Source organism: Melanotaenia boesemani, chromosome 11 (genome assembly GCF_017639745.1).
Source record: "Melanotaenia boesemani isolate fMelBoe1 chromosome 11, fMelBoe1.pri, whole genome shotgun sequence".
In the NCBI taxonomy this organism is placed as follows: Eukaryota; Metazoa; Chordata; class Actinopteri; order Atheriniformes; family Melanotaeniidae; genus Melanotaenia; species Melanotaenia boesemani.
This window is the reverse complement of record NC_055692.1, coordinates 33,809,579-33,827,424: the sequence shown is the minus strand read 5'-3', so window position 1 is coordinate 33,827,424 and position 17,846 is coordinate 33,809,579. Positions and strand designations below refer to the sequence as shown.

General features: G+C 44.4%; 1 protein-coding gene across 2 annotated transcripts in view; it reads left to right on the top strand.

Annotated features, from left to right (window-relative positions):
• Positions 1 to 14,776, top strand: part of LOC121649531 (disabled homolog 2-interacting protein-like) — a 37,355-nt gene extending 22,579 nt beyond the window's left edge. For both annotated transcript variants that reach the window (XM_042000437.1, XM_042000438.1), the window contains 16 exons: positions 273 to 445; positions 521 to 792; positions 2,981 to 3,189; positions 5,651 to 5,795; positions 5,872 to 6,016; positions 6,101 to 6,337; positions 6,435 to 6,624; positions 9,877 to 10,091; positions 10,254 to 10,345; positions 10,433 to 10,909; positions 10,988 to 11,253; positions 12,845 to 12,958; positions 13,025 to 13,147; positions 13,273 to 13,352; positions 13,455 to 13,542; positions 13,771 to 14,776. In XM_042000437.1, the coding sequence (XP_041856371.1) occupies positions 273 to 445; positions 521 to 792; positions 2,981 to 3,189; positions 5,651 to 5,795; positions 5,872 to 6,016; positions 6,101 to 6,337; positions 6,435 to 6,624; positions 9,877 to 10,091; positions 10,254 to 10,345; positions 10,433 to 10,909; positions 10,988 to 11,253; positions 12,845 to 12,958; positions 13,025 to 13,147; positions 13,273 to 13,352; positions 13,455 to 13,542; positions 13,771 to 13,941 (2,997 nt within the window). In that variant the 3' untranslated portion in view covers positions 13,942 to 14,776. The remainder of the gene's footprint in view (positions 1 to 272; positions 446 to 520; positions 793 to 2,980; positions 3,190 to 5,650; positions 5,796 to 5,871; positions 6,017 to 6,100; positions 6,338 to 6,434; positions 6,625 to 9,876; positions 10,092 to 10,253; positions 10,346 to 10,432; positions 10,910 to 10,987; positions 11,254 to 12,844; positions 12,959 to 13,024; positions 13,148 to 13,272; positions 13,353 to 13,454; positions 13,543 to 13,770) is intronic.
• Positions 14,777 to 17,846: the final 3,070 nt, after the last annotated feature.

Sequence of the window (17,846 nt, the reverse complement as noted above, 5' to 3'; positions counted from 1 at the left end):
ATGTACAGCAACTACATACTTTAAGGACACACGGTAACAATAAATAGCAGCAACATGTAACTAGATCCAGTAATGGCTCACATAACAATACACAGTAACTGCACACATCAATGATGCACGGTAACAGCGCACGTAAAGGTGCACGGTAAAAACATACAGCAACTACATACAGTAAATGCACCCAGTAACTACAAACAATAACTACACACAGCACACATGACCCTGCATGTTCCTGTGTCTCTGTGGGCATGACGCTGCACTCTGTGTCCTAGGTAACGACCTCGACAGGCACCAAGTGCTTCTCGTGCCGTTCGGCAGCAGAAAGAGACAAATGGATGGAGAACCTGCGGCGAGCCGTCCACCCAAACAAGGACAACAGCCGCCGGCTGGAGAATGTGCTGACGGTGTGGGTGATCGAGGCCAAAGATCTGCCCGCCAAGAAACGGTAAGGCACTGTTCTGTCCAACTCCCACACAGCTGTTTCTACACCTGCTGCTACAATGGTACTTGTGTACTGCAGGTACTTCTGCGAGCTGTGTCTGGACGACAGTCTCTATGCCCGGACGTCGTGCAAACTGAAGACAGACAACATCTTCTGGGGCGAACGCTTCGACTTCAGCAGCCTCCCCTCCGTCGCCTCCATCACGCTGCATCTGTACAAAGACACTGACAGGAAGAGGAAGAAAGACAAGAGCAGCTATGTTGGCCTGGTAAACATCCCTGTTGCCACAGTAACTGGCAGGCAGCTGGTGGAAAAGTGGTACTCTGTGAGCACACCCAGTACAATCCGAGGTACGTACACCAAAGCTGATTCCAGACCTGGGGCCTCATTTATAAAGCTGGTGTTGGTACAAAAACCGACGTACGCCAATTATAGTCAACATTTGGGATTTCTAAAAAAATTTGGCAGGAGAATGTCCCTACCTCCACGGCAACTCTGACCCTCCCGTACGCACAAAATCTCCAGAAATGGGAAACTGCGACACCAACGGTACAGAATAAAAGGAGATTATGTGAAATGTGAGACATTTGTGCACAATCAAATATTACAGGCCACATTTTTTATATTAAAGCTATTTAAAAAATTAATAAAGAGACACATGAGATATTAATACTTCTAAAAGTGCATCCTCACAAAATGAAAAAATAGAAAATCAGGAATTACAAGACAAAGGGAGATGTTATTAATAAGAAACTCAACTGCTAAAATATGTTCTGTCATTGTGAAACAAAACTTACATTATAAAACACATTCAGGCTAGACCTCTGTGATGTCCTCGGACCTCTGTGACGTTCTTAGACCTCCATGATGTTCTCGGACCTCCGTGATGCTCTCGGACCTCCGTGATGCTCTCGGACCTCCGTGATGTTCTCAGACCTCATTGATGTTCTCGGACCTCCATGATGCTTTGGGCCCGGCATTACGGAGACGCACCAGGAGGGACCACACCGTACCAGTTGAGGGACTGGTACGGTGTGCTGACAACACTGGCTTTTCTGGCAAACGGCACCTTCCAGAGGAACTGGCTGATAGGTCAGGGATATCACAGCAAACCTTCAGACGTGTTAGACGGCATCATGGGTTTGTTACAACGTTACATTAACTTTCCTACACTGAGGGAGAACAGGCAAACAAAACAATGCAGTTTGCAGCAAAGTCCGGTTTCCCCGAAGTAATTTGCTATTAACTGCACTAAAGTTGCAACAAGAGCACCAAGTGAGAATGAAATGAAATTGAAAACCTTTCATCTCAGAGGGAAACTGCAAACTGGAAATTAAATCTTCTGTCATTAACCAAAGCATTTTCATTCTCTAAATGTTCAAATCATGTGTGATTCAACATGTGGCTCATCAGCCTGGGTCCACAATAACTGAGGCGATTGCTTCATCTGCATGCTCTCGTATTTGCCCGTATTCCGTGGTAGAAAACAAGGGCTTCAGGCAGCTAACAAAAATAACGGAACCACACTACGTTATGGTGTCTCGCAAACATCTATCAGTAGAAGTCATCTCAACGTGTACCAGTCAGTAAAAGAACAGGTGAACAGTTGCTTCAGTCATTCATTCTAAGACCCAGCAGAGTGGGACACAGACAGAGGCTGGAGGTCTAGAGGTGATGCAACGTTGAGGTAACACGCAATAGATGTTGTTTATTAGTTAATTAATTAATTTCACAGTGCTTTTTTATTGTCCCAATTTCTGTCCAGACAGTCTTTATGTCCTGCAACTCCTTGGCCACCTGGTTAATAGCGCTGATCATGTCTGTCTGCACCTGCAGACTTCCTCTGAGGACACAGCGGCTGTGTGGAGTCTCTGGCCTTACCCTCTCCAACCACAGCTGCAGCACCGCCCACCCAGCTGGAGCACCCAGGAACTAGAAAGAAATATTATTTAACACTAAATAAACTGGCACCAATCCCAGTTGTATCTGTACATGTTCATTTTATAAATTAAAACGAAGGACTAAATTACCGGCATTACCTGGTGCCTCTGGTGTGTCTTCCCTCTGACTCGGCATTGACAGCTTCTGCCACCTGCTGCTGCTCCTCTGACTTTCTGACCCTGGTGATGACCATTTCACTGTGGTCTGTCAGGACCTCAGTCTTAGATTCTGGAAAAATCCTCTTCTTCCCTCTTTTTTCCTCCTGAGCCATCATGGAAATGATATGATGAATATTTATTATAGGCGTTCACCAGACCTTTTATAGCCACCATGTGGGCGGGGCAAGGCACTCCCTCACATGCACCAACTTTAGAGTCAATTCTGATTTATAAACGGAAACCGGCGTAGGACGTGCGTGTGTTTTTATAAATCTAAATAAATTTTTGTGTTTTCCCTGCATACGCCACTTCTAGTCTGCATTGCGACACACAGTTTTATGAATGAGGCCGCTGGTCCTGTCGGGTCTCCAGTCTGCAGTGGTGATGATCTCTCTTCTGTCTCACTGTGTCTCCTGTTCTCTCCATGTCTGGTTTTCAGGGAAGTCATCGGTTCCGACAGTTCGAGTCAAAGCTCGTTATCAGAGTATCGTTATCCTGCCGATGGAGCAGTACAAAGAGTTCGCAGAGTACATCAGCTCCAACTACTTGCTTCTCTGCTCCACCCTGGAGGCCTCCATCAGCCTGAGAGCAAAGGAGGAACTGGCTGCTGCACTCGTGCACATCCTGCACAGCACTGGCAAGGCTAAGGTGGCTCCACCCACTGCACCTGACTCCATACAGCTGCACCTTACCACACCCACTATTCCTGACTCCACCTACTACATCTCAGGCCAAAAGCATACTTACTTTTAATTACATGCACATGTGATTATCATGGCTCCCTCCTATATATTGCATTTGAAGCGTTGTTTGAGCTCATCCTCAGAAATTAAAGTTACTCGTTCACAAGTTGAAATATACGAGTATAAGAAATTTATATATATAGAAAAATAATATAAAAAATATAATAATAATTAGTTATTTACATATAACTGAGTGGTGGGAAGTAATGCAGTGTGATGAGGTGGCAGATAGATAGGATGAAGGGTTGACAAGGACACATTGGGTGTTATATAGAGCTGTTATACAGTTTATTGGCTGTAGGAATGAACGATCTGCAGTATGTGCTGCTTCCTGCACTGGGGTTGTAGCAACCTTGCACTGAAGGAGCTGCTCAGAACTGCTAAAGCAGGATGGATCAAGTGGGTGGATTTGTCCATGATGGATGTTAGCTTGGCCAGCATCCATCTGTCTGCCACCTCCTTGACGGAGTCCAGTGAGCAGCCCAAGACAGATCCAGCTCTCCCAACCAGTTTCTTAAGTCTCTTCCTGTCTGTGCTGCTCCCTCCCCAGCACACAATGGAATAGAAGGCTGCAGAGTCATAAAATATCTGGAGCAGAGCTTCATGTACACCGAAGCACCTCAGCCTTCTCAGCAGGTGGAGGTAACTCTGGCCTTTCCTGTGCAAAGGAGGAAACCTCCTCCTCTGCACAACCCCTCAGAGTCATGGTGCTAACATAAACCAGAACTTAATAAATCAACCCAACAGGAACATAACAGTAAATACTGTCATTTAGCTACCTTTTGGATTTATAACCGCTAAGGTAACACAACAAGATCTGTTTTTAGCAAGAACATGAACTCCCATGTGTCTTTGTGGTTGATTCACTCAGAATGTTACAATAATATATTATTTAATTCTTCTTAAACCTCCACTGTAGTTGTTGCTCAGTTGGGGTGAAGAAAAATTAAATTAAGAATACTTGGTTTTTTTATTTATTTTATTTTATTTATTTAGCACATGTTAAAAAACATAATACAAAGATTATTTATATAAAAAACAGTACAAGTGCAGGGAGAGGCAGAAAACCCATACGGGCTTATTTTAAAGCCTCCACCTCAAAGTTACTTTACAGAAGAATTACATTTTTGTTAATTTACAATTTATACAATATAAGTTACAGTTCTACAGATCAATGGGATTTAATTTGAACTTTTTTTCAAACATTTCTTATAAGATTTAAATAATCTATTACTTTCCGCCAGATGTGAAAATTGTTTCCATAATATGCAGCCTCTGTATCTTAAAGAAAACTGAGCTCTGGATGTGACATATTTAGGTACATGAAAGTGTTGTAATTGACGAGTATTGTACCTGTGAACCTCTGCATTAGTTTTAAAATAAAGTATAAAATGTTCAGGAATAGTACTTGGATGAAATTGCATTGATTACTTGATTAATCCACTGAGGTGAAATAGTAAGGGTAATTTTAAGTAAGGAGCAGCAACTTTTCCATGTCAGCATCAGTTAATCTGTGATCCACCTCATGGTCTTTTAAAGACAGCTGTGAATGTGCACTCAGTAGAATTACTGACTCCTGGTTTGACTTGGACGCTCCTTCTCATCCTGGTTTGGTGTTCATGAAATCATTAAGCCAGGATGCTCTGGCAAGCCCTGGTCAAGCCCCACTTTCTTCTTTTATCCTGCATAACTTGATTCTAATTTTGTAAATCAGACCTCTGATTTCAAAATTAGCCACGTTTTTTTTGTTTTTCTTACATCCTGCACATTTGGTCACTGTAAATGTGTAGGATGTGTGTTTGGTCCATCGCTATGTGCCTCCTAGTGGAATCCTCCAGTAATAAGTGTAGTAAACATGCAAGTGTGTGAACAATTACACTCACAACATAGCTGGTTGCCTGTGTGAACACAGCAGGTATATTCTCAGCCTTTCTCTGCACCTTACTACACCCATGATACCTGACTCCAAATGACTCCATCCAATGCACCTGACTTCATCTACTACACCTAAAACACCCACTCTGACTGATTGCACCCAAATTCCACACACCTGACATTACCTGCACCTACTATACCTGAATCAACCCAAAACACCTTACCACACTTACTCCATCTGACAATCGACTGTGGGAATACAACAGTGATCCGGGTTCTGTCTCAAGCTGGACCCCAACGTAGAAAAGGGGCTTTAGTGACTACACTTAGCTCTGCCCTCAACGCATGACTCCATCATCTCAATCTAAGTCCACCTGCCCACTGACTTCATTTCTTACCTTATGATTCCATCCACCATCTTCACCTGATGACACCACCCAATTCTCCCTAAATTATCCTCCTTAACTCACCTCCACCTTTTGTCTCTGCAGGATTTCTTGACTGACCTGATGATGTCAGAGGTAGACCGTTGCCGAGACAACGACCAGTTGATCTTTAGAGAGAACACGCTGGCAACCAAAAGTATTGAAGAATACTTGAAGCTGATTGGACAGAAGTACCTACAGGATGCCCTCGGTACACATACAAATAAACGTCACACACACATTAAGTTCTCTGTGTTTTATGTATTTTAATGATACCTGGTGTTCAGGTGAGTTCATCAAAGCTCTGTACGAGTCTGATGAGAACTGTGAGGTGGACCCGTCTCGCTGTGCGACCTCTGACCTCGCAGAGCATCAAGCCAACCTGAGGATGTGCTGTGAGTTGGCGTTTTGCAAGATCCTTGATTCCTACAGGTATGAATAGGTGCAGACTGATAAACATGTAGGCCTACAGACCGTGTCCGTTTCTATAATTGTGTACCATGCACCCAAACTCAGGGTTTTCCCTCGGGAACTGAAGGAGGTTTTTGCGTCATGGCGTCAGGAGTGCAGTAACCGGGGACGACCGGACATCAGTGAGCGTCTCATCAGTGCTTCGTTGTTCCTGCGCTTCCTGTGCCCGGCAGTGATGTCACCATCACTGTTTGACCTGATGCAGGAATACCCGGACGAGCGAACAGCAAGGACCCTGACCCTGATCGCCAAAGTGATCCAGAACCTTGCCAACTTCAGCAAGTAAGCTAAGACATCTGCTCTGAAGGAGTTAGTTTCAGAATATATCAAGAGTATTTGGATCTGATCTGTTTGTGTTACGTGTCACCTGTTGCTCCAGGTTCGGCACTAAAGAAGAATACATGTTGTTTATGAATGACTTCGTGGAGCGGCAGTGGAGCAGCATGCAGCGTTTTCTGCAGGAGATCTCAAACCCTGATGGACTGAACCATACAGCTGGCTTTGATGGATACATTGACCTGGGCAGAGAGCTGTCCAGCCTACACACTCTGCTGACTGAAATCGACCAGGTAACACACCTGACCAAATGTACCACACCCCCATCTTTACATGTATACATATAGTATATATGTTTTACATACAAACCTTTATTTCTGCAAGGAGGTAACAGGCACTAGCAGGAGGTAGTTTGTACTTTTTAAAATACAATTTTTAACACTTTTGTTAAAGACAACCCACCATCTATAGGAAAACTTTTCAGACTGGTTCAGAGGCTGTGCTCATTATTTTTATTCTATTCTATTCTATTCTACAGTCATTTAGCAGACGCTTTTATCCAAAGCGACTTACATTTGAGAGGAAGAACAACACAAGCATGAATTCAAACAAGATGAGACGTCATAATTAAGTGATAGTCAGACCGCTTTTGAGTCCAGTTGGACCCAGGTGCTGTCATGTAGTGCTAGTGCAGTGCATATAATTTTTTTTTTTTTTTTTTTTTTTTTAGTCATTTTATTTAAATACAGGATCACGATTTCATCACACAATATCAACTTGGGCATAAGTGCACACAGCTTCTTCAGTACTTGGTTGAGCCAAAAAGCTGGACAAATCTTTCTGACTCATTTAGTTAAGCTAAATGTGGAAATGCTCCTTAAACAACTGAGTCTTTAGCTTGGTCTTAAAAGTGGATACGGACTCTGCGGATCGGACGGAGTTTGGTAGATCGTTCCACCACCGGGGAACAACGGAGGAGAAGAGTCTAGCTACTGATTTTGCGCCACGTTGTGGTGGGAGCGCTAGGCGTCTTTCACTGGTAGAGCGTAAGTTTCGATAGGGAGTGTAGCTCTGGATTAAGGAGTGAAGGTAGCCCGGAGCCGTTTGGGTTATTGTTTTGTAAGCCAGAAGCAGAGCTTTGAATTTGATGCGCTGCAACTGGAAGCCAGTGAAGAGCAATTAGCAGTGGAGTGACATGAGCTTCTTTGGGCTGGTTGAAGACCAGACGTGCTGCTGCGTTCTGGATCATCTGCAGAGGTTTAACTGAGCATGCAGGCAGGCCAGCCAGTAAGGAGTTGCAGTAGTCAATGCGTGAAATGACCAGAGCCTGGACCAGGAGCTGGGTCGTGTGTTCAGTCAGGTAGGGTCTGATCCTCCTGATGTTGTAGAGAGCAAATCGGCAAGACCGGGAAACCGAGGCAACATGGTCCTTAAAGGTCAGCTGGTTGTCTACCATGACACCAAGATTCCTGGTAGAAGATGTAGGCACTAGTGTGATTGAGTCAAGCTGCACACTTATCTGTGGTGGTAAAGAAGGACTGGCTGGAAAGACAATAAGCTCAGTCTTGGACAGATTTAGCTGAAGGTGGCGATCCTTCATCCATGCAGAGATATCAGCAAGGCATGCTGATATTCGCATTGAGACAGTTGTGTCATCAGGTGGGAAAGAAAGGAAAAGCTGAGTGTCATCTGCATAGCAGTGGTAGGAGAAACCATGAGAGCTAATGACTGCACCGAGTGAGGAGGTGTATAGGGAAAAGAGAAGAGGGCCGAGCACCGAGCCCTGAGGCACCCCTGTTGTCAGCCCATGTGATCTGGACACGCCCCCTCGCCAAGATACTTTGAATGATCTCCCTGTGAGGTAGGATGTAAACCACGAGAGGACAGATCCTGAGATGCCAAGCTCCAAGAGTTTGGAGAACAGTAAATGATGGTTGACCGTGTCAAAGGCAGCCGACAGGTCCAGCAGTATAAGGACTGAGGATTGACCAGTGGATCTGGCAACCCGTAGGGAATCAGTAACTGACAGGAGAGCAGTTTCAGTAGAGTGACCTTGCCTATATCCAGATTGATATGGATCTAACAGGTTGTTGTCTTGGAGGAACTGTGAGACCTGACTGAATGCACATAATCCATTCACAATGAACTCTTTCAAGACCAGGGGTCTCATTTATGAAGCTTGCGTAAGAACAAAAACTGGCGTATGCCAAATATAGTCAACTTTTGGAATTTATGAAAACCAGACTTGATAGGAAAATGTTCCTACCGCCACAACAACTCTGACCCAGGCGTACGCACAGAATACGGGAAAAAAAACGGGAAATGGCTACACCAACGGTACAGAATAAAATCAAGGAAATGATGTGAAACGTGAGACATTTGTGTGTTACGGGTGCTGCTCATTGCAGACAGCTGGGGCTCATCCTACATGTAAATGCCTGGCCCTGATGTCTGTTCGGAGTGGCTGGATCAGATGCGCCCTGGTGTCCTCCCCGCTGATTGGCTCAACGCCCAGTCAACCACCTTGCGGCTTAGTGGAGTCCCGGAAATAAAGGGCAGAATTATGGTGGCGTTGCTTTTCTGTGTGTTTGCTGTGCTAAATGGTAGCCTGGTGATTTTTAGACTATTTCGTATTTACAGCAGGGTTAAACCTAGCTGTTCGTGTTTCCCTTGGGGACGTAATTATAGTCTTGTTAAGTTGGGCTTACCTTCGTCTTGCACACAGTTTAGGTTTGAGTTGCGCTTCGGGTTACTACGTGTTCTGCCATTTCGTTAACCTTTGTGTTAAACTTTTGTTTGTGTTTTGTTGGGCTAGCTCAGGCTATTTGTTGGTGATTGTGTTCATTTAGTTTATTGGAACTGCTGCACCTTTTGTTATTTAGTTATCACGCCGAGTTAGGGGCACACTTTTGTTTGTATAAATTTTGTATGGTTTACTCGGCGGATTTCGTGTATGGTTTCAGATTTAACCTTTTTTATTTCTTTCAGCAGTTCCTCTAACCCAAACACTTGGTTAGGTTTGACTTTCTGTTTTATCCCTCATTTATACTCACCACAATAAAATGCTGTGTTTTACTTATACACCTGCCCACGACTGTCTTTTATGTTGCGCCCCACTCATACCCCTGAAACGGGACGTGACGTGCACAATCTAATATTACTACTTTCCACACTGACTGCTACATGCTGGCAGCAGACTGTCACCTTATTTAGCTGGATGTATTTTATAACATGGAAGTTTTGTTTTACAATGTTCCTATGCAAGCTTGATAAATGAGGCCCCTGTCATGATAACCATCCATGGCAATGGAGTTGTTTGGATCAACTCATCAAGCTCTCCAAGATTAAATTAATGGGCAAAACAACACACCAGATCCCAAACGAGTTAAAAAGGAAGTGAAGGGGATGCAGGACAGGAGCACAAGCTAACAAAATGGATGAGCTTAAAGTGCTAACAAGGACGCAAATAATACAGACAATTCAGTATTTTGTGTTTCACGGAAACATGGCTACACAAACAACTTTTTCCCTGCCCTTATCTCCAGGTGTGCCTATCAAAACTTGGCCCTCTTCCTCGGATCCTCAGGGACGTGTCAGCAGCTCTTGTGAACCCAGGAGGCATGGCCAGTGCTGGAGGTGTTTCATCACCGGAGCCTCAGCGTGTGGTGTCTCCCCCCCCTTTGTCCCCACCTCTGTCTCCGCCCCTGGCAGCCTGTAATCCCTCAGTTGGCCTGCAGGGTGGCGTGGGACTGGATGGAAGGTAAACATCCAAACATACACACTGCTAAAAGTGTGTTATGTGCAGAGTATAGTTATGTATTAATTTACTCAGGATTTTAAATAAAGTTTTATTAATAATCTGAATTATTTTACTGTCGTCTGTCTTACTGATAGTCTCTAATAAAGCTTTCTCTGTGTTTAGTATGGTGGACTTCACCAGACTTCCATCTCCGACTCCAGAAAACAAGGATTTGTTCTTTGTCACAAAAGGCTCCAGCCTGCAGCCTGCATCAGGTGAACTGTTACCTCTATCCAGTCAGCTTGTCCTGACCTCTGCCTGTGACCTCTGATGTCTGACCCTGCCTATGTCACTTCCTCTAGGTATGCGGGGCTCCCCGGCTCCAAGCTCATCCTACTCGGAGCCTAATGAGAACGATGTGGGGTTTGAAATGACCAATGGGGCCCGTAGAGAGGGGCCAGAGCTGACCAATGAAAGCCGCAGTCTGTCTCTGGTGGACCTGCAGGACTCCTCTCCTGGCGACGGCCTTGATGACAGCCAATGGCAGCGAAGGACAGGGCTCCTCCCCCTCTCCTTTCAGAACCCTGTCTATCACATGACCACCACGTCACCACGACAACCCCAGCAGCAGACGGATGCTACACCCTCAGACAGTTCAGTTGGCTCACAGGGAAACGCTGAAGACAGGAACACCACAGCAACCAAACCGGCATTCCTCACACAGATGTCGGTGGGGTTGGGGGGGGTAGAGAGGGGGGAGAGAATGTCCGCCATGTCGAGCAGCAGCAGCGGCGAGGAATATTCTAGACGAGCTCTGTCTTTAACCGACACGCTCATAGGTACCACCTGGACCAGGATCCAGCTTCAAGTTACATTGTGGAACTGGGTCTGATCACTGTTGTTGGTCCTCCCTACAGGTAGCTCCGCCCCCCCGCGGCAGAACTCCTCAGGTCCTCAACGACGCATTGATCAGCCTCCTCCACCGTCCTCCGCTCCACCTGGTCCTCCCAGAGGCAGGACACCTCCCAGCATGCTCAGTGGTTCCGCCTACCCACCGCGCCCCGCCTCAGGCAGCATGATGTCATCAAGCCCCGATTGGCCAAGCAGTGGCCAATCACGGCTCAGACAGATGTCATCATCATCTAAAGGAGACAGCCCTGAGAAGCAACGGCCTGCTGCCAAGGTAACCAGGCTGTTTCCATGGTAACTTTTATTCATCATTTTATTCATCTGTCTCACTTTTTACTGTCTGTCTCAACTTTCCTTATCTGTCTATCTAACCTGTCTCTCCCACCTTTCTGTTTTACCTGTCTTTCATACCTGTCTATCTCACCTGTGTTCCTCACCTGTCCCCTCTTTCTGTCCCACCATTTTGTCTTACCTGGATTTCTCACCTGTGTTCCTCACCTTTCCCCTCTTTCTGTCTCACCTGTCTTTTGCACCTGTCTGTCTCACCTGTGTTCCTCACCTGTCCCCTTTTTCTGTTTTACTTTTTTGTCTTACTTGTCTGTAGCCCCCTGCTGGCTGATGCTGCAGCTTTCAGAATCTTTTATTTAGACTCTGGTTTCACTGCAGTCATTTACATGTTTAAAGTTCAGGTGGTTGCCATAGAAACAGGATGTCACCCACGTAAAGAGAACACTGTTAGGCCCAAAAGGTACAGAGTTGGCCGTCCATTAGTGTCGAAGATTTTTCTGTTAGTTATTTATTCCTTTAGGTTTCCATTTCATTCATTAGTCAGTTCTAATAGTCAATTTTATTATGAATAAATGGGTTTGAAATTTTGTGAAACGGAAACATTTGTAAAAAGTAATGGAGTAGTTACTTTCCCGAGTAATTAATTACTTTTATAATCCTGTAACTCCGTTACGTTTTGCAAGAAGTAACTAGTAAGTAAGGGATAATGCCCGACGAGGTGGCGAAGTCCATTAATTTATGATAATGGCCACCTCGGAGGGCATTATCCCGCGTGGTACCATGGTCCATTAAGAAAGAAAAAAAATTAAATAAATTATTAATGCGTTAATGTTGTTTTTTACCGGTAAAATCGTACGTTTTTCACAAGAAGTGAGTGGACTATTTTGTGGTGACGCTTTGCCAAGGTAACAGGCTTTGACAGAACCTACAACTCGGTGGGCAGTTATGTTATACAAACATTTCAGAGGGCGGGTGCAGCTCTTACAGCTTGTGTGTGTCCAGAGGATGATGCGACATGTTATTTCAAACAGTCAAAGTCCACAGATAGTTTCCTACATCGTTAAATAAGCCTGCAGGCTGCTTTAACAGTGACGCCCCTTCACAGACGTGATTTGGCGAGTCTCCAGCGGCGACTCTTAACCGGCTCTGACACAGAACCCTCAGATCGGTCGGCTGCAGATTGCTTAACGTTATGTTACGTGACACACAGATAGTTTTCTACATCGTTCAATAAGCCTGCAGGCTGCTCTGATCTGGCGTGTCTACAGCCCGGCATCTGAGTTTCTGTTGCCACGGTTACAAACTACCATTTAGTCAGCACAATAATTTACAACAATAAGTCTATTTGACCGGAACTTCTTTTCATAGGTGTCCATTATCACATTTTAATGGACACCTTCCAGCCAATCAGAATCAAGTATTCACCCAGACCATGGTATAACTGTAATTAACTACGTTTTTAAAGTAACATGCCCAACACTGCTCATCTGCTTGTCCATCAGTCAAGAGGTTTTGACATCTCTGGGGCACTTACAGGGTCTTTTGCAAGTAACTTATCAGGTGTGTTTGTGGACCAGGCTCCATCTCCCTGTGCACTGGATCGAACTGCTGCCTGGCTGCTGAACATGAATTCTGCCTCTTCCTATGGCGAGACAGAGGAAGATCGTCATGACGACGCACTGTTGGAGAAGGTAATAGAGTTTTGGTAGTTGGTCTGGGTCAGTTTTGCAGGTTTTGACCAGTTTGGGCGTTTTTAGTACCAGCAGGAGATCGCACTGCTACAGGAGAAGCTGCGGGTCGCCGCTCTGAGACAGGAGGAGTGTGAGGCTCGCCTGATGGTCCAGGATCAGCAGAACCAACGCATGCTTCAGGAGTACCAGGTCAGTGACACACCTCACCCACCTGTACAAGGACATGGTCACATGACCAGGTCAGTGACACACCACAAGAGAAGAGGGGCAGGATCACATGACACATTTGAACCAACTGTGTGTGTGTGTTTCAGTCTCGGCTGGAGGACACGGAGAGCAGACTCAGAAGGCTGCAGGATGACAAAGACCTTCAGATGAATAGCATCATCAGCAGGTCAGAACACATGTGCCAACACCTACCTGTCTGTCTGTCTGTCTGTCTGTCTGTCTGTGACAGAGGTGATGCAGTTGCCTGGCTGACCTGTCACTTGTGTAGGTTGATGGCGGTGGAGGAGGAGTTGAAGAAAGATCACTCTGACATGCAGGCGGTGGTCGACTCCAAGCAGAAGATCATAGAGGCCCAGGTATCTGCCTATTTCATCTGTATCTCACCTGTTTCTGTCTCAGGTATGTATCTCACCTGTATGTCTCTCCTGTCTCTGTCTTTACCCTGTCTTTGTCTCACCTGTATATCTTCTATGTCTCTTACCTGTTACCATCTCTCATCTGTCTCTGTCACACCTTTATGTCTCAACCTGACTCCGTCTCACCTACTGTATGTATCTCACCTGTTGCACCTGTCTGTTTCTTAGGAGAAGAGAATTGCGAGCCTCGATGCAGCAAACACCCGTCTGATGGCGGCTCTGACTCAGCTAAAGGAGCGGTACGCCGTGACATCACAGAGGAACGGCCTGTCTCCTAGCAACACGTCGTCCCTGCAGATTACAGAGAACGGAGAGTTCCGTAACTCTGGCAACTGCTGAGCAACTGTTATCTGAGCTGTGATTGTCTGTGAGTGCAGGGAAGGGACAGGCTTGACCACCGGGATCATGAATGGGGTGGAGCTAACTTACTGACTCCTTAAAAATAAAAAGAATTTTAAAAAACCCACAGACCAAGCACCCTCTGATCTGACCACTCCCCTGTTGCTAGGTTATCCTTCACCTCCTCGTTTGTTTTGCATGTTTCTCTTCGGACATTCTATGAAGTCTGACTTTGTTTCCTGTTTATGTTGGGTACTTCCTATAAGGAGGCAAAAAACAGCCAAATTTATTGCTGTTCGCCACCTGATACAATTCCTCCTGTATATGGCTCTGGTGTTTACAGGTGTCTGTTAATGGTAACCATAGCGACACACTGGTTCCTCCAGCTGGAGCCACAGTATCAATCTTTCTTTGACTCTTTATCTTCAGATCATCAGTCCAGCATTTCTTCATCCGGGTTAGCCTAGCTTAGCACAAAGAATGGAAGCAGGTGGAAAGTGTTAGCCAAGCTTCAAACCTTTCAGTGATTGTGTTGGCCTCTCTGGGCTTCTGTAGCTTTGAATATTTAGTTCATGTGGATCAGATAAGGTCCTCCAGAGTTAGATGCTAGTTTGTGTTGTTTTAAAGAATTTCAATGTAAACAGCAGATTTTATTGTAAAACAGTAACAACTTTAAATTGTGATGAATAGTTTGTGACCCCACACACATGCACACACAACTGTCTCTGCTGTGCACACTGTGGCTTCTGTCTGTTCTGTATTTATGTTCCAGATCCTCTTATTGTTATTTATCTACAGTATTTATAAAGAGACAATAAAATGATACATCATCAAACTGTTGCCACGGTGATTAGGGACATAAACACAGAGATATGATGGTAACCTTAGAGACACAATGTCTTTATTGAAGACTGACTGCTCTGTTGTTTGTTAACAGGAAGTGATGTCACAGGCTCTGAATGAGGTGCTCCACAGGGTCAACACTGCAGTATTCATGGTCCCAGCCCAGAATCCAGCGAGTGTTGGCGGTTCAAATCCCGTCACTGTGAGGGTCCATGGGTCTTGGTCAGCTGGGTCACTTTCGATTTAGCGGTCAGCTGCACAGAAGACACAAAGTCACATGACTGTCACCTGACTGTTCATCAGCTGATCAAATATCACAGCTGCAAAGCTAAGCTAACACATGTTCAGATGTCATGATCGCTTGACATGTCACCATCAAGTCTGCCATAAAGTCTCAGAGTTTACTGGTCAGCAGGTCGGAGTTACCAGAGTTACTGGTCAGAGTTTACTGGTCAGCAGGTCGGAGTTACCAGAGTTACTGGTCAGAGTTTACTGGTCAGCAGGTCGGAGTTACCAGAGTTACTGGTCAGAGTTTACTGGTCATGTCTATGAATTAATGGATTTAATCCCAATCCTCAACAGAACCACAGCTGCAGTGCTTTCATCCCATTTCCACCAACACCTTTGGAGCCATACGGGACGCATTCCATGGGGAAAAACTGGAAATGGTGCCAGAACACTCGATAAGACCAGTCCTACGTTTTCAGAACCTTTTCGTTGGGATCTCAATCTTACAGATTAGAGCTAAAGTGGTAGAGCTTGACACACTGCAATCTGCTGATTGATCGAAAGATCGATCACTTCCTGTGAGACTCGACACTAATGTGTCTCAGTCGGTCTTCGTCAGGTGACAAAACACTCGGGATAGCCGCAGTGTATTGTGGGTCAATCGCCATGTTGATTGTATACTCGTAAACAGCTGTGCATCGTCTTTGCTGCATTATAATCTTTGATAAAATAAGAGTCTTGTGTTGTATGAAAGACTGCCACACTAAGTCACACGACAAGTTAGAAAAGTAGGCCACAAAGTTAGATTTTTTCAGTTTCCGGCTTGTAAAAGAGGTTGTGGACAGCAGGTTGAGGATGTAACTGAGGCGTTGGATGGCCTGAGTCCCCGCAGTGAGACGGAAGGGCATCGCTTTCACCACCATATCTCCCTTCATGTGTGTTTGCTCTCTGCATTTTATAAAGGTAAGTAGAGGTTTTTTTGTTGCTGTTCTTTTTGATTGTTTAAGTATGGAAGTGATTCTGTACCTTATTTCAATTTAAAATGGATTAACAGAAATGCTTTTTCATTTTCAGAATATAGCTGCATTTTTTACACATAAAATCAATATCAATAATAAATAATGCAAACTGCATTTTCTTCTTCTTCTTCTTCTTCTTCTTATTATTATTATTAGGGTCCGAGCCATACAAAGTATGGCGAGACCCTATTGTAATTGAAATGTTTATTATTATTATTATTATTATTATACTAAGCGCTTCGACCCCAAATTTGACCGCCTAAACACCCATGAAAACTTGTGAAAATTGGCACACACATCAAGCCCGGTGAAAATCGCGATATCATAAGGTCCGCATACACTTCAATGCAAAAGTGGCTCAACAGCGCCACCTAGAAAAAAATAATTACCCCCAAAACAATGGGGAGCCGAACGTCTACTTCGACGTAGGAACATGAAACTTGGCACACACGTGTAACACCCCGAGATGAGCAAAAAAGTCAATCAAACATCTGTTGCCATGGCAACGGGGTGGCCGCCATCTTGGATTTCACTGCCATTTGAACGAACTAGTCTGAGGGGATTCGTGCCACTGACTCCAAACTTGGTGAGAAGCGTCCTGACAAGTTGGGGACGAAACGCTCCTCAAAAATTTCTAATAGTAGAAAGCGTGTTTCCTTGGCAACCGACGGAAAATGACCTTCACGCCATGAAACACGGTTTGCTCATATCTCCATAGGAATACATGGGAACTGCACCAAACTTGACATGATTCATACCGGTTGGGTCCTTAACGCGTTACACCACCTGTTGTCATGGCGACATCGGGTGGCGGGGTCCAGGCAGCTCGGACCCGATGGATGCCGCTTGCGGCTTTAATTATTATTATTATTATTATTATTATTATTATCCTTCTTCTTCTTCTTCTTCTTCTTCTTCTTCTTCTTCTTCTTCTTCTTCTTCTTCTTCTTCTTCTTATTATTATTATTATTATTATTATTATCCTTCTTCTTCTTCTTCTTCTTCTTCTTCTTCTTATTATTATTATTATTATTATTATTATTATTATTATTATTATTATTATCCTTCTTCTTCTTCTTCTTCTAATTCTTCGGCCACAGCCAGACCGAGCTATGCATCTAATACGGTGGATGGCGGTGTGCATGTCTGACACTGGAACATGAGAGAAGAGTAGAGCTTGAAAATTGTGTTGGTACCACACACTGTTAGAAACAGCAGGAGGAGCTCCATCATGTCCAAATCTATGCCAGAGCTGCTGAGCTCTTAACAGGAACCATAAACATGATTCTTCCATATGACGGTGAAGAAGCCACAACGTTGGATAAGGTTGTCACTGTGTGCTGCGCCCTGACGAACCATTGCCCAACAATAGTTTAGAAACATGGATGACTAACAAATACATGATGGTGATGATGTATGTTTACAACACGTCAAAGTTTGCTTGTCATATTCCTGCATGCAAACATTTGCAATTTTAATTTAATTTTTTTACTTTAATGTGAATAATAAAGTATGTCAATGGTGAAGTCTTTCTGTTTCTTAGCCTCTCTTAAGCACACAAATAACCAGTGTCAGTTTTGATAATCAGTATTACTCTTCATCAGTAATTACATAAAAAATGATGTGGGGATAAACGCTGAACTGAATACATGACTGTTAATAAAATGAGCAGCTTGACAGTTTTACTTTTTCACATAAGTAGTTTTTATTTGAATACACAGTCATAATAAACAGTAGCAGCACAATGGCACAAAGATACAATTACAATAAAAGAAAATATAAAATATGCACATGCCACGTAATATAAATAAAATC